Raw genomic sequence first — 16,144 nt, 5'->3', positions numbered from 1 at the left:
AAAAATAGTTTAATATATACTAGTTTAGTATAAATAACAGTATAGTGTATATATGGTATAGTAAGTGGTATAAAGTATATACTAATAATAAGTATAATTTATAATAAAACTTCCTCTATAACAGAGCAAGAATAGACAAAAGAATCTGTCCAAAATGTGTTCGGCTTCACTATCTAGCTTAATTGGGCATACCCAGTGGTTTAAATTAAAAGCTGAGTTCTGTGCTAATGACAGTATGATCCTAATGGATAGGCATGCAAAGTGATTCATCTGTGCTTCCTGTGGCCTTGTGCATAACTGCTTTGCTTTACAGCCTCTAGGTGCTCAGCAGGGTTAGAACCTTTTAAGTTCACTTGCAAATGCTGCCAAATGACTAATAAACTATCTAAAGCAGTAATGAGAATTCCTCTTCCCTGCTGGTGGGATACAGGGCTGTCAGTAGGCATCACAGGAATTCAAGGACAGCTAGACAGAAGTTCCTGAGTTTCATTCCTGTCTTTAAGTGGGTCTATGCTATAGCAAGTACTTCAGCCTGTTCCTTGTAAGCTTGGTATCCTTACTGCCCTCTGCCTTTTTTTTTTTTTTTTTTTTCCCTCTAATGTCTTTTTTCCTCTTTTAGCTTTTCTGAATGTCTGTTTCTTGTTCCCTGTATCATTGGTTAGGTAATTTCAATCTTTACTTCTGTCCCTATATACTTCAGTTTTTTTATTTTATTTCTCTGCTGGTTTTCTGTCTTCATTACTTAGGTGGCACTTTGGCTTTCCTTGTTCTTCTGCTTTCTTTTTTTGTTTTAGCTTTGCCTCCCAGTTTTGTTTGATAGTTTGGTCCAAATTTCCTATTCAGTGTTATCCCATTTCTTTCTAATTCATTATTTAAATCTGTACCCTTGATGCTCTTATTCATCTGTTTCTAAGCTTTATCTGAAGAAGGCAGTAGTCATCCACACTGTACTTGTGTCCTGTTGCATAGAGGCTCTGTCATGAGAAGCTCGCCCTATCCGTAGGCACAGTGTCCCAGGAAACAAACTGAAGAGAGGACCTTCATTTTTGTGGTTTAAAACGCTATGAAATTTTGAAACTCCTGGGTATATTGCACTTGTGAAACTTCACTGAAGCTTTACAAGCATTACAAAAGGCATTTCTTTATTGTACATAGGGACAACCAGACTTAATGGTTTCTTTCCAAGATTAGTCTGTCAAAATAATCAGAAATCAGCATGGGCAAAAAATATTTTCTTTAGTTGTTGTCTTTGAAACACTTGACTGAGCCATGCCCAGATGAAACACTTCAGAAGACAGTATGGGGTATGTGCAGCACACATGCCTGTAGCCTGAAGGATTTAAGTTCTGTCATACTTAAAAGCTCTGCCATACTTCGTAAAATAAAAGTACATTTTCTCCTCAAGAAGGTAGTTTAAACAGGCCTATCTATACTATTTTTTTCAGTTATGTTTTATTTTCACCAGCTAATCTTGTTCTGTGATTGACTTAAAAATTAATTATTTTTTAAAGTGTTCTGAAAATCCTTGTTTTGCCATCTGGGCCTCAGTATGAAGTGGTGATGAAAGGTGAGGTGGAAAATAGACCCGTGTCTACAGCTGCCAGCTGCTCGGACATCCCACCCATTCTCTCCAACAAGCAGTTCATTGCCTGGGGAGGAGTAAAGCTTGGAGGATCAGTGTAAGTAAAGCTTAAAATACGTAAGTGTAATATAATATAGAATATCATGCTGTTTACAGCACAACTTCTCTACTGTTCCTGTTCACATAATAATCCACAGGTGATAAGCTAAGTTGTTTGTACACAAGTGAGAGAAGCAGTATGTTACAAATCTTATTTTTGGACAATAATTTTTTGGAAACTAATCGTGATCTTGTTTAAAGGCTCTTGAACAAAGAAACATTAGTTCTTGTTTAAATAATACCTGATTCTGTAAGTTTTGTGTGTCATGTAAGTAGAAATGTAATAGAAAATATTTTCCAGATAATATGGAAAAATTCTATCGGTTCTTATGACGACTTTCTCTTGCTAGAAATAGATCTGTTTGTCTTGAATTCATCACCATTATGTCTAGAAGAATCCAGTCTGGTAATCTAATTTGACCATCTGAATAGCACAGTCTGTTGAACTTCCCTCAAGTAATTTATTTGAATTTGATTGTGTTTTGATATTAAAACTACTACTGATGGAGAATCCATTGCATCCCTAACCATGATTATTTATCCTTCAGACTAATTCTTGTCTGAATTCTTATGTAGTTTCAAGATTCCAGTTTCACTACTCCAAGATTCAGTAAAACTTTTCATAATTTTTGAGATATACTTTATTGCTTCTTTTGTATGTCAAGATTGCAAGTTTTGCAAATCTCTAGACTTCTACGAAGTATTACTTTGGGGACTAATGCACTTTCATACTGATACTGAACTTCTCAAGGAATCAAAATCATTAAGGTTGGAAAAGACCACCAAGATCATCTGGTCCAACTATTGCCCTACTACCACTGTCACCCACTAAGCCATGTCCCTAAGCACCACGTCCAACCTTTCCTTAAATACCCCAGAGATGGTGACTCCACTGCTTCCCTGGGATCTTACCAGTTACCATTTTAAAGTGATCCATAGAACCACTTCTGATAGATTTTTTTTTTGTTGTTGTTGTTAAGATAGTGGATTTTTAAAATAGTATTTTGTTTTGTGTTTCAGAATGATTTTCTCAACTTTATTTTTTGTTCATCCTGATTAGTTTTGACTCACAAAAACTATTAGGAAGCTGAACTTCTTAAATTTTTTGTTTCAGTAGAATGTAAAACAGTGTCTCCTGCTGAAAACTGAGGAGAGGCTTTGGTCTTTCTCCCTCATGTTTGCTCTAACTGCACGATCCTTCTTCTTGCTTCTTCCAGCTTTGGGGCTTGTCAGATCATTATGTTGATTGGTTTTTGACTCACTAAAGCAAAAAAGGCACTAGCTTCTCTTGCAGGAGAGGCTTCCTACCTCTGAAGAAGGATCTGAGTACTTGGAAGCTTGGTCAATGCCAGGGCATAATAGAGAGGAAAAAAAAAATCCTTTTTGATCAACCTCATGCTGCCAGGTGGCCATAACTTTTTGTGGTACAATCCTATTGAAGAACACATGAAAAGGAAACATTATCCTTAATCTAGTTTTCTGCCACTGTTCCAATGAATCTGGGTTGTGCTAGTTACAAGTCTGCTTTTCCATAACTGAGTGGTTCTGGATAATCTAATAATGTTTCTGTCTTAAAATGATTTTCATTTTTTATTTCTTAAAGGAATTCTGGTACTGACGCAACTGCTGTGATCTTTGATAGTTCAAGTCGCTATCTACAATACTTACACTTCAGAAAAACTATTTATATATATACACATATTTTTTCTGCTCTATGAGGACCAATGTGTAATGATGTATAATGCTGTAAAGTCTAAGTCTGAGAATATAGAAGTACCTTTCTAGCTGATACATCCTGTTGTACCAGGAGGTCATGTTTTTTATGAAATGACTTCAACTGTCCCATTTACATTGCTCCCATAAATAAATACATATAGTTAATTTATATTTGCTGCAAAGTATAACTGAATTCATGTTTTTTTCAGCCAGCAGAAGTTAACTCTAAGAAATAACTCTCCATCTGTGACACAACATTTAAGACTGGTGATAAGAGGCCAGGATCAGGACTGCTTTCAGGTAACTGCAAAGAGAATTTCTTTAGTATTTCTGATATCTATTAGGGTACATTTGTAATAAAAATGTCAAAACTTGTCTCATTTGTAGTGCTTGCTCAGCAAGATTACTGATTCTTGCTCTAAGCTAGATTAGAAATCAAGTTGTAGAGGATCTCTACAAATAAATTTCATCACAGAAAGTGAATTCTGAAATTGCTACTTTAGAATAGCAGCTCACTAGTCTGTTTTCAGTCCAAAAGAGTTGAATGGGGTTAAAGGTTTAATATACACTTGCTCAGGGGAAAGGCACAACTGAAAATAGTTTATCTCCTTTGGGTGGAATTTCACCCAGTAATCATCTGTTAAGAGTTAAGATGGAGAAATCTTTGTAATTTTCTGGCTATCTTTACAACGAGATAGTTTTGGTCATCATATGGTCTTGTACTGCACTGATAAGGATTTTGATTGCTCTTTTGGTCCCGTGTGGTGGTCATGTTCAATCTGCCAACCTGTGTCCCATGTCTGTATATTAGAGGATGTACACTGAATCCGTGTACAATTTCACTTCTCATGCAAGGTCGTGCCAGCACAAAAGGACAATTTTATGAATTATGAGTTATCCTCCTCAGACTCTGTTTTTCAGGTCAAGGATGTCCCTCAGACAGGTAGTAAATTCTGTCAGTACTCTTGACCAGGCTGTTGACATAGCTATTCGTGGCATTGCCTGCTTGACTGAAGGTGGTGGTGATCAAAAATGGAACAGTATTTCCTGTTCTGCTAGTGTTCTGTTTGATCTTGGCACCAGGATGGAGGACCTTGCTCATCTTTGTCTTGGGTTGACTATCCTTATCAGAGAGGAGTCAGACATGCTCTGAAATGTCAAGCCAAGCAGTGTCACAGGACTGTAAAAGAGTTAACACTCAAAATAAATTGGAAACTGTGAAAGACTTTTTTTTTCTAGCTAGAGTCAGTAATTACATATTATTGTTCCCCCTGCACATAGTTTTTCTCAAGAATGCTTGAACCTGCTAAGTAGTTTAATACTTAATGCAGCTGAGACATGATTCCTTAATTAAAGAGCTCAAACTTGTCTGGTGTGCCTGTTCTTCTTCCTGAGTGACTATCATACGCAACTAATTGATTGAGCCAAAGGAGCAAATGGCTCTTTTACTGAAAGGAGTATTAGGATACTGGTGTCCAGCTATGCTGAAACTTGTGAAGGGGCTGGTTAAACTACTCTCAACTCTTTTAAAAGATGCGATCAATCTCCCAGCTCAACTGAAAGCTTATGGTTCGCATTTCTGTAGGACAAACTTCTGGTTAGACTTGTTTTAGAAAATGTCCTTATCGATAAGCCAGCACTTTGGGTTAGAATATTTGGAGAGTTCTAGGAAGTTCCTTGCTGATGTATCTCCCTAACCTTTTGGTGCTTTCTCAGAACAGTGTTCCTGTAACTGTATCTATACATAATTTCTTTCAAGATATTTTGAGAACTTTATTTTGAGCTCAATCAACTCAAAGTGCTATTTATTTATTTTCCTAAAATCAATGTCTTCACAGCTAAATTGTGGCTTCTTACAGACTTGATGCTTTAACCAAACAGCTGTTTTGTCTCTGGATCTTGTGTCTGTAGCTTGCTGTCTTTGCCCTGAAGTGCTCGTTCCTTTGTAAAACAAACAACAGCAAAAAAAAAACAAACAGGGACTAGCAAGCTATGTATTTACTCTGAGACCACCCAGATGAACGTGGTAGCAGAGCTACCCTGGAGACTTTAGGGAGAGCTGAAACTGTAACAAGGCTGCATCAAACTGGAGCTCTGTTTACACCTCTTGAAACTGCCCTAGCACAACTAACTCAATACCTGTTGGAGCGATCCTTCAGTGGTCCTTCTTGCAGGAAGGATTCCAAATTTACTCCGAGGGACTGTGTGTATGAAAGGGCTGAAGGAGAAACTTGAATTACTCTTTGGAATTATTTTAACTACAGATTTTTTGTTACACAGTCCTCATAAATTTATATCCCTTTGTCCCCAGGTCTTCAGATCTGGTAACTAAAGTCTTTAGCTGAGAGAATTAATGTAGCGCTACTTAAGTTCCACCTTACACACAGTATTGGGGACTGAAAGAAAGAAGTTCTGTGATCTAAACTGAGAAGCATTGGTGTGCTCACTGAGAATATAAAGTATCTTGAATCTAATATTTTCTTTTAAGTATTGCAACCTTAAATAACTGCCACCATCATTTCAGTTAATCCAGATTTTGATGAAGCTAATCTGGGGTTGTTAGTGAAATAAGTCTTTTTTAGTATTTTTTTTTCCACTGTAGTTACTCATTTCTAGTATCTGCATTTTTTTTTTTTATAGCTGCAAAGTATATTTGGATCAGAAGAACGCCTAACTAGTAGTTGGGAGCTCAAAATCCGCCCCAAAGAAGACACTAATATATACTTGATGTTTACACCTACTCGTGTAACTTACTTCTTTGCAAAGCTGGAAATCAAACAGCTGGGGATTCGATCACGGCCAGGAATCAAGTTTACTGTAAGAGTCCTAACCTAAATTCCAATAATTCTGCACAGATTTCTTCATTTGTTGAAAATATCACTGTATATCTGTTCCTGTCAAAAAGTTGAATTTTTTCATGATGCACATCTGTATCCTTGTTAAAAGATTATGTGGGTGTTACATTTTCAATTTTAAACATTGAGCAACCTTAACTTTGTATGCACTTTTTTCCACTTGTGAAGAAAGAAGCAAAATTTTATGCACTATGGTGTAAAAGTAGCCCAAGATTTTAACTCCAGAACTGACAAAAATCTGAACTTCTTTGCTTTTATAGATAGGCCTTAAATTAATTTTCAGTAGAACTTGAAACACATTAAATGAACTTAAGGTTCTTTTTCTTGAAAGTCTTTTCAGTTGTTCTACTGTCTGTCTTTGTATAGTTGAACATGGTTTTACTGAAGCTTTAGTAAGGCTTTAATTTGAAGCACTGCTTTTTATTTTTCCCCAGATACCTTTATCTGGATATGGAGGAACTAGCAACATAATTTTAGAAAGTGTTAAGAAACTATCAGACAGTTACATGTTAACGTTGGATGGATTATTGCCTTCAAGATTAAGTACAGTTTCCTTCCGCATAAGAAATACAGGTTCTCGGGCTGCCTATGTTAAAGCACTGTGCTTTGCAAACCTGCAGACAAAAACTGTTATGGATCCTCAGGTAATGACGGTGTCTCCAGAGAACTTTGTACTAAGAGAAGGAACATACGAAGTAAGTAGACTACCTGATACTGAACAAGTTTTTCATTAATGACATTTATTTTAATCGATAAGTGTCTGACCAGTTGTTCATTAAAATCTCATTGAGCTTGTTTAAGTTTGACTTAATTTTCCAAACATTAGTACTAAATTGAAGACTTTTTGAAAGTATGTTATTTATTTATTTTTTATCAGGTAATTACTGTAACATGGAATCCCATGGAAAAGGAAAATAACTTGCTTAGAGCGAAGACATTGTTATCAACAGTGTGTTTTTTCTGTGGAGATGAAATTTCCAGGCAGCAGTATCGTAGGTAAGATGTACTTTGCTATTGTTCAGTAGAGAGATGTTTAATGAAATGTTAAAGCTAGAGGTTTATGCTGCCACAGCATTTAACATGCTTCCAAAAAGGCAAGCACAAAACATCAACCTTGGTGATGTGGGGAGATCCAGTAAGTCTTGCATCTGGTAGGCTGTTTGGTGAAAGGGTGGTGTTTATGGTGGTGTGGGTTTTTTGTTTAGTTTACATACTGTAGCTACGATCCTAGGTAAGGGTTTTCTTTTTTCTTTTCTTTTCTTTTTCTTTTTTTTCTTTTTTTTTTTATTTGAATGTATTATCTTTGGGGGAGGATTTTTGCTTTTTTTCCTATCAAGAATTGTCTTTTTGTATCCCTTTTTTCCAATACATTTGTAGATTTAGCTTTTAAAGCAACAATTGTACAGGTTTCATTAGTGTCTATTATGTTTTACCTAGCTTAAGTAGAAGCTATATTACTGTATTTATATTTGAATTCCTATAATGTCAATGCACAAAAACTGAATGGCATGCTCTACATTTAATAACAAAAGTGACTTGTGCTGTGTATGGTGTGTAATGATCATGTAAAATGTTGAAAACAGGCAGAGTACTATGGTGCTGGTGATCATCATTCAGTGCAAAATTTCATTAAGTGAATGAGTCTTCCACAATTGCTCTTAAATGTCATTCCCTGAAACTTTATGAAAGTCATCATATTTATTGTTATTCAAATGAAGTATTAAACCTAGTTGAATTTAACCATCTAAGTTTCAATAAAAAGCTCATGAAATAGCTGCACGTGTAATCATTTTGATAGCAAATCAGCCTACCTTAGATAGTCCAGAAATGATAGAAGTTAAAAATGGTGCTGGTTTCTAACAATTTTAGCCGTCTTTTCAGACTGATGCTTCCAACACTTTGAATAATTTAATGACTCTGGTTTCTCATCTGTAACAGAGCTATGATGTGTGAACTTGAGGTAGCCAAACACATAGTCCCTGAAAACAGCATATTGAGAAAAATTGTTTTTGACGAAGAATTTCAAGGGGAACAGCTTGTGACAGAAGGTAAGTCTATGAACTTTCAAAAGAAAAAATGTAATACTGTACTGCAAATAAGCCTTTGAGGAGGGGTGCTGGAAGAGTAGCTCTCAGGGAAACTAAAGTAGGTTATTCTTGCTCTTTGTTAACACTGTTACAAACTTAAAGCCTTTCCTTACCTTCTTGTCATCCCAGATCTACATGTATGTAGTAACATTAGCATAGAAACAGTGCATTGTCAGTTTGTCATCAGTCTGCTCACTTGATACATCAGTGTGGTATATGTAACTGTTCAATTAGACTAGCTGAAGGGGTGTGGGACTCGTGGGCTGAAGGTGAGGGGCATTTGGGGAACAAACAACTGGAATTCAAGGAACAAGGGGTGTGTGGGGAGAGAACGGAAGTTTATGGAGTAGAAGTTATGGTCATCCTATAGGATGAATGTATTTCCATTCTGAATAGTATTACATATAACAGAATAAATAAATTACTTGCCTCCAAATCATATTCTGATAGACATCCTTCTGAAAGACTTGGCTTTGTTAACAAGTTTCTGGTTGCATGTAAATTTTAACTTAAAATGCTTCTACAATAGGTATTAATATCTTATCACTACTGAAATGTAGATGTGTAGATTTGTATACAAATATTAATAATTTCCCTGATATCTGCTATGCAGCAAAAGCAATAATCAAATGCATCTTCTGTGAGAAGTGTTCACTTCTTCATTCTGTCCAATTAACGTGAAGTAGCTTAAAGCAGAAGAGTAAACTTTGACAAGATTATTAATTATTTTGATGAAACAATTATTTTTAAATCATATGCTGGCACTCCTGGGCTTTTGGATATTTATAGGTATAACTAAATAATGAGGCATTGGATTGAATAGATTGAGTAATTGAAAAATAACTTTTCTTAAATCTTAATCTCTATGAAGCCTTTGGAATCTATTAATTGTATTGTTTAGGGTAAAAGTCATCAAACTTTAATTGGGTGTAGAATCAGATTAGTATGTACCATTTGCATAAAGGTAGAAAATATCTTTTATTATTAAAATGTTAGATTTTTTCTGCATTTAAACTTCTTACATCTAATGTTAATGTTGATTTGTGCCTGATAAGTAAACTTGTTATAAGTCATTTCTGATCTACAGTACTTTAGCCAACAGATTATTAATTAGGATTATATCCTAAATCTTTGTGCAAAGTTCTGAGTATTATTGATCTTACTAGAACTGGTCTATTACTCTTCTAGTGTGCGATATCCCACGGGGGACACGTGACATCCATCTGTTCTATGCAAATATGCGAAAAGTCATCCTTACTGTGGCTGGACGTTTCGTTTCTGATCGGGATGGTTTCCAGCAATCTCCTGGACGTCATCTGGAATCAAATAGGTAATGTAACTATAAGGATAACTTTCAGATAATGCCCAATTGAAGTGTGGAATTTTCCTTCATTTGAAATCATGAAGATTTTAATGACAGTAACAGAAAGTGACTTGCTCCACAAGTTAAAGAGCTGCCTCTACGATGAGAATGGCCTCAGTGACTATATAGGTGGTTCTTCTTGTTTTTCTCTGAAATCCATTAAACTGTTACAATAACTTTAAACTACTCCTTAAATTGACATCATAGACTCTATCTGCAACTTCCTGTTCTTCATTGGATTAAGCTTTTCTTGTCGGTCCTACAAGACTATAACTACCTTGTCGAGAATTTCTGATGGTTTGTGATGGAAGTAGTTTATATTCAGAAAGATTAGTGGCATTTTCCTTGTCCAGCTCACGTGCCAGCCTTTCAATGTAATGTATGCTATAGCTCATCAAAAGAATGATTGGTGCTAAAGCTTCTGCTGCTGACCAAATTTTTGGTTTGTTACTGAGGTTTTCTTTGGAGGATTGGCAGAGACTTGGTCTTTAATTTGGGCTTGTTATTTTTATTTAGATAGGTTGCTATAGCACTTGGAGCCCTGAAAACGGAAAGAAAGATCCAAATCCTTAAGATAGTGTAGCATAAAAACAAAATACATAAAAAAAAATAAATATGGGTTAACATTAACACTATAAAGAGTATATTAGAGCATAGATTGGTTCTTGAGTTTTTGTACTTTTTTCCCCTCAAGATCCTGTAACTTAAGGGAAGAAAGAGTTCTACCTAGTCCTGTTTAACATCTACTTATTTAGACACTGCCTTGGAATCACTTGTGCATGTTGCACTCCAAATGCTGAACGCTTTGGTCTAGTTGACACACATTTGTAGGCTGGCATGGTGGGATTGTAAATATAGAGACTGGAAGCAAGTATCCACAGCAGCAAGCAGGACACTTTTCAAGCCTTTTTTCCATCCTGCTTAATAGCCTTAGCAGTTCTTCTAGTTTTGAACTTATTCACTGGCTAAGCATCATGAGGATCTTCACTTTCCAAGTAAGCTGTAATTCTCAAAAGAGATCTGTTAACAACTTGTATGGCCGTTGTGAAATCCTGTGTCATGGGTGTGAATTGGTTGCCTTCCCGATTTCATCACTATCTTAAGGGATTAATCCATAGGTATTAGTTCTGTTCTAAGCTGTGTGAGGAGTCTCAGAAGGCTTACAAAATAAAAGTAGACATATTAGGGAAAAGAGCAACATTTACATAATGCTGTATAGAGCAAAAGTTAGGTATTTTTTCCCTGAATTGCTGAATTCTGCTTTTATTTTACTATTTTAAATCAATTTTATTGCCAGTTAAGCTTTTAATCTAAGAAAATACACCAAATCCCAAAATAGCAACTTCCTAGCTTTTGAGTATGAGTTTACCTGCCCTGTCTTTTGCAAGAAAAACTGTGAAGTGCTGGGCCATAAGGAAGATTAGGGTATTGGAGCATGTGTCTTACATGGAGAGGCTGAGGCAGCTGGTTTAGTTTAGCCTCAAGCAAAGAAGGCCCTGGGGGGGCGGGGTGGAGGGCTGAATTTTATCAAAGTGTATAAATACCTGATGGGGAAAGCAGAGAAGAGAGCCAGTCTTCTCACTGGTGTTCAGTGACAGGTCAAGAGGCAATAGGCACAAAATGAAATGCAAGAAATTCCATTTAAACATAAGAACTTTTTTTTTTTTTTTTTCCTGTTGAGGGTGGTCAGGCACTGGAACAGGCTGCCAGATAATTGTCAAGTTTCTATCTGTTGAGAAATTTTAAAGCTACCTGGACTGACCTGCTGTAGCTGACGATGTTTTGAGTAGGTTGTTGGACTAGTTAATCTCCAGAGGTCCCTTCTGACCTCAGGTATTCTGGGATTCTGCGAAGGACAACTTGCACTGCCTCATTTCTCTCTGCAGTGCCTTTTTAATCTAAGTATGTATAGAGAAAGCTATTTACTTTACTATCACCTCAAGGTAATTGTTTTAGTACCTTCTATTAAGCAACTTCTAAACATCCTGGGAAAAAGCTGCATCATGATTTAGCTGCTGACTTCATTTTTCCAACTGAGATTTAAACTGAAAACACATGTGAAGAGCATCTTATTTCAGTATTAAATTTTGAAAAATATTAAAAGTAGGCTGTTAAAATTACTAAGCTATTTTCATTACTACTTTTGCTTAACCCAATCTTATTTTTTCAGATCTGAGAACTCTGTCAGACATATCAATGCAACTTTGGATGTTCTTCCTGTTAAAGGACCTCAGGGTCCTCCATTACCTGTAAAAACCGATGATCTCATTCAGAATCAAGTAGATGTTCAACAGACTTGGACTGTTAAGCCTGAGCACTTGATTTTGACACCTCCTTCTATCAGTAAGTATTTTCTGAAGTTAATAAAGCAACATCCTAGTACTAAAATAACTGTACTACTTAGTATGTTTGTGCTTGTAAATGTGGCTTGAGCAATAATCATGCTTCATGTAATGTTGCACCTGAACAATAACCTTGGCGTGAACAGTTGTGGTTATATTGTTTGTATATCTATAATACTTGCTACATTATTACAAATATCTTAAAGCTTTTTGAAGGTAAAAATAGGGCAGAAAGGCAGAAAATACTTTATTTTAATTGATATGTCTCAGACTTCTGGACACTACTGTGTTGTTTGTTTGTTGTTTTTTTTTTTTTTTTTTTTTTTTACATGTTAGCTGTTTATAGCTGCCTTTGTTTTACAGGTGGAACAGCTGATACTGGGCATGTACAAATTGTCAACCATTCTAGTAGGATGCTGACATTTGAGCTTTCATGGCCAGCTCACTGCCTTACTATAACCCCACAACATGGAGTTATTGAACCTGAGTAAGTTTCTTTTCATAGTTTTCCTTTTATATGTAAAAGCATGGAGGCTTGGAGCGATTTATTTTGATGGTCTCCATGGTATAGATATTTTGTCAGCTCCCTCAGCTGCTTCTCATAAGACTTGTTCTTCAGACCCCTAGACATGCTTGAGCACCTCGATGTCCTTCTTGTAGTGAGAGGCCCGAAACTGAACACAGTAGTCAAGGTGCGTCCTCACGCGAGCCGAGTACAGGGGGACGATCACCTCCCTAGCCCTGCTGGTCACACTGTTCCTGATACAAGCCAGGATGCCGTTGGCCTTCTTGGCCACCTGAGCACACTGCTGGCTCATATTCAGCTGACTATCCACCATCACTCCCAGGTCCTTCTCTGCCTGGCAGCTTTCCAACCATTCCTCTCCCAGCCTGTAGCTCTGCTTGGGGTTATTGCGCCCCAGGTGCAGGACCCGGCACTTGGCCTTGTTAAACTTCATGCAGTTGACCTCAGCCCATCGGTGCAGCCTATCCAGATCCTCCTGCACAGCTTTCCTACCCTCAAGCAGATTGACACACACACCTAACTTGGTGTCATCTGCGAACTTACTGAGGATGCACTCGATCCCCTCATCCAGATCATCGATAAAGATATTAAAGAGGACCGGCCCCAGTACTGAGCCCTGGGGGCACCACTAGTGACCGGCCTCCAACTGGATTTAACTCCATTCACCAAAATTGTAACTGCGTTGGCCGGGAATCGAACCCGGGTCAACTGCTTGGAAGGCAGCTATGCTCACCACTATACCACCAACGCTGTGCCCTTGGGCTCAGGGCTGTCTGAAGAATGATTTTCTAGTAAGACAGAATTGAAGACAGCGTTAAAGAAACTTTCTTGTATTGTGTAATTTTAAAATGTATTCCTTTCACTTGAGAAGAATGTGTTGAAACCTAACAAGTTGAGTCAAAGTAAGTAGTCTGGATTGAGAATGGAGGTCTGCAAACAGGAAACAGGCCTGTGGGAACGGCTGACTTAAGCATGGCAAGCTACATCTGCCTGGTTTTCTGCTTTTCATGACTATCTCACTGCAGTGCCAAGAGCATTTGTGCCATTCAGGCAGAATCTTTTATAATAAGCACTGTGATTGCTGGAGCTGCGTGGAATTCTCGAACTGATTTAGCCTAGGAAAGGAGAAGGTATGATTCCTTAGTGACAGTGAAAGCAAGTCCTAAGATCAAGGACTGCCTTTGCTGTGTTCAAGCATGTTAGATCAAGCAGGCTGCCTCCTGTTTCAGCTTGACTAAAACTCTTAAGTTCACTGGAATGTGATTGAGGCAACCTCTAACCTGTCTGAGTGTGGAATCATGAAGTGCAGAGTCCCTACCGAATTTGGTAGCACTCGAAGATTTTCATGTGGAAGTGTCTCAGTGCCGAGTGTAGGTAGGTGCCATGAAAGGAGATGCACTTTTGGAACAGGGAATGTTGGAATCTGGAAAGACTGCAATGGTGTTTTTCAGGAAGTGTCTCTGGGGCTTTCCTTCTGAATAAGGTGTGAAAGGGTGGTTAGGCAAACTTTTCCATCCATTCCACAGCAATGAAAGCACTGAGGGGCAGTGTCATCAGACTAAATATGATCTTTGAGATGCATGTGGTTTGTGACTCCATGCAAATCAGATTTGTATATGGAGTTTGCAGTAAATGGTTTGGCTCCTATCAGCTTCTCCTTGACAATGGAATGGTTTGTGACCTTGGGAAACTGAGACAGTGTGTACTTAGTAAGTCATATTCTCACATACACAGTTTGTATATTAGAGAGGGGGAGAGTGTAAATAAGTACTGTAAGTGTAAAGATTCTGAAGAATGCTGAGACTTTAATAAAAATAAATAATAAATATATATGTATATGGTTGCAGTTGCTCTGTGTATATAGTGGTTGGCAATGCCAATGAAAGGCTTCCTCCTGATAGAAACTAAAATCCTACCCATTATTTATTGAAACAATTCTTTAAGGAAATAGGAATATCCTGATTTAGTATTTAAAGGGTGTTGATGTCTGTTTGACAGCAGAAAGCTACTTTGTTGCTGTCTTTCTGCTCTTTTATATTTAAGATTTTATGATATAGAATATGGAGTGTGTAAATCAGAACTTATGTTCTCACTGGTCAAACAACTGGATTAGGTTGTAGCTACTTGGAAACGAGTTTAGTGGACTCTACAGTTTGCCCTACCCAGAATAACCAGAGAAACCATTTATAAATTTAAAAACTTTTTTTTTTTTTTTTTTAAATCAGTGGTTCTGGTTCTGAATGGGAGGAAGGAAAGCAAGTTGCAACTAGAATTGGTTTCAAAGATATAATTTGTGCAGTATATTTTGAACAGAAGCTTCCTTGTGTACTAGCATTGAAGCTTTATTTTATCTATTTTATTTGATTCATGTAGTTTTATGTGGCCTGACAGGGTGTATGTGTTAATAATAAATAATTTTTTCCCCCTTTGTCCACTTATACAACCATCAATAACAAGTTTGTAAAACTTGTTTGTAAAAACTTAAACTTAAAAAACTGATTTATAAAACTTGATATTGTTAATCTTTTAATAATTAAACCTCAATAGTAAATTGAATATGCAAAAATCTTAAATTTATTTCTAGATCATCTTCACTTACTATGTTAAAAATGCATTCATTCTTGAGCTAGTGAGTTCTGATTTAGATGTTCAATCTAATATGAGGATCTTGCTAACTTGTTTTTCTTTTATTAGGAGCCGTACACTAATTCTGGTGAGTCCTAATCCATCGCTTGCCACGAAGCCTTCTGTAATTCCTTGGAGTGGGCTAATCTATATCCATTGTGATAACGGACAAAAAGTACGTGGCTTACTTGAGAGCTGAGCTTGTGACTTTGCTTTGCTGCATAAGAGCTAGTAATGTTGCTAAAATCTTTTAGATGTGGAGCACAATTTCCATAAACTTGATTCTCATTTAAATACCCCATCTACCCAATCTCCCCAAATTTGTAAAGTTCACCTTTCAAAAAGAAAAAGATCATTATTTTGGAAACTTAAGTTCTCATCTTGGTTCATTCATCTCTAAAGAAGTACTGTAAGGTGAACGCTTAGACTGCGTTGCCAACAAAAATTATGCATCAATTTCTAGAAATGCTAGATTTATATTCTTATATAAATCAGTATATGCTTTACTCTGCTTTTTTATATTTTCATATATATTTAGATATTTGTTTTTATATATAACGGTCTCTAACTAGTCTATATAATATTTCAAGATGAAAAATTTAAGTATGTTACTTGACAAGACACCGCAGCTCCTTTTGGGCACCCTTAAGGTTAAATTAACCTTCTGGCGGACAAGTCTGAGATAATGTGTAGAACGGATTCTCCTCTTCGTGTGTTTTAAGCCAAGACTTTGCCCTGATTGAATTAAGGCATAATAATAAAATTTATGAAGCCAACAGGTTTTGTGCTTTCATCAGCATAATAGTAGAAAGGCTCCTTGGTAATCTCCTCCAAAGAAATAGACATTTGATTGTCATTTTTACAGCCAGTATGTATTTTGGGTTAATTATAATGGTGCAAGGAGAGAAATTAAAGACACTGAAAGGATAAAATAGCATATCTACTTACT

The 16,144-nt window shown here is 36.7% G+C and overlaps 1 protein-coding gene across 8 annotated transcripts in view; it reads left to right on the top strand.

The window, feature by feature from the left end:
- Nucleotides 1–16,144, top strand: part of CEP192 (centrosomal protein 192) — a 63,371-nt gene that overhangs the window by 31,233 nt on the left and 15,994 nt on the right. For all 8 annotated transcript variants that reach the window (XM_082752234.1, XM_082752233.1, XM_082752237.1 and 5 more), the window contains 10 exons: nt 1,512–1,679; nt 3,607–3,697; nt 6,038–6,214; nt 6,687–6,947; nt 7,130–7,248; nt 8,191–8,300; nt 9,528–9,669; nt 11,873–12,045; nt 12,408–12,531; nt 15,265–15,370. In XM_082752234.1, coding sequence (XP_082608360.1) covers nt 1,512–1,679; nt 3,607–3,697; nt 6,038–6,214; nt 6,687–6,947; nt 7,130–7,248; nt 8,191–8,300; nt 9,528–9,669; nt 11,873–12,045; nt 12,408–12,531; nt 15,265–15,370 — 1,471 coding nt within the window. The remainder of the gene's footprint in view (nt 1–1,511; nt 1,680–3,606; nt 3,698–6,037; nt 6,215–6,686; nt 6,948–7,129; nt 7,249–8,190; nt 8,301–9,527; nt 9,670–11,872; nt 12,046–12,407; nt 12,532–15,264; nt 15,371–16,144) is intronic.

Source organism: Aythya marila (genome assembly GCF_965140915.1).
Source record: "Aythya marila genome assembly, chromosome: 2".
Classification (NCBI taxonomy): domain Eukaryota; kingdom Metazoa; phylum Chordata; class Aves; order Anseriformes; family Anatidae; genus Aythya; species Aythya marila.
The sequence above is the reverse complement of the archived record's forward strand: the minus strand, read 5'-3'. Positions and strand labels throughout refer to the sequence as shown.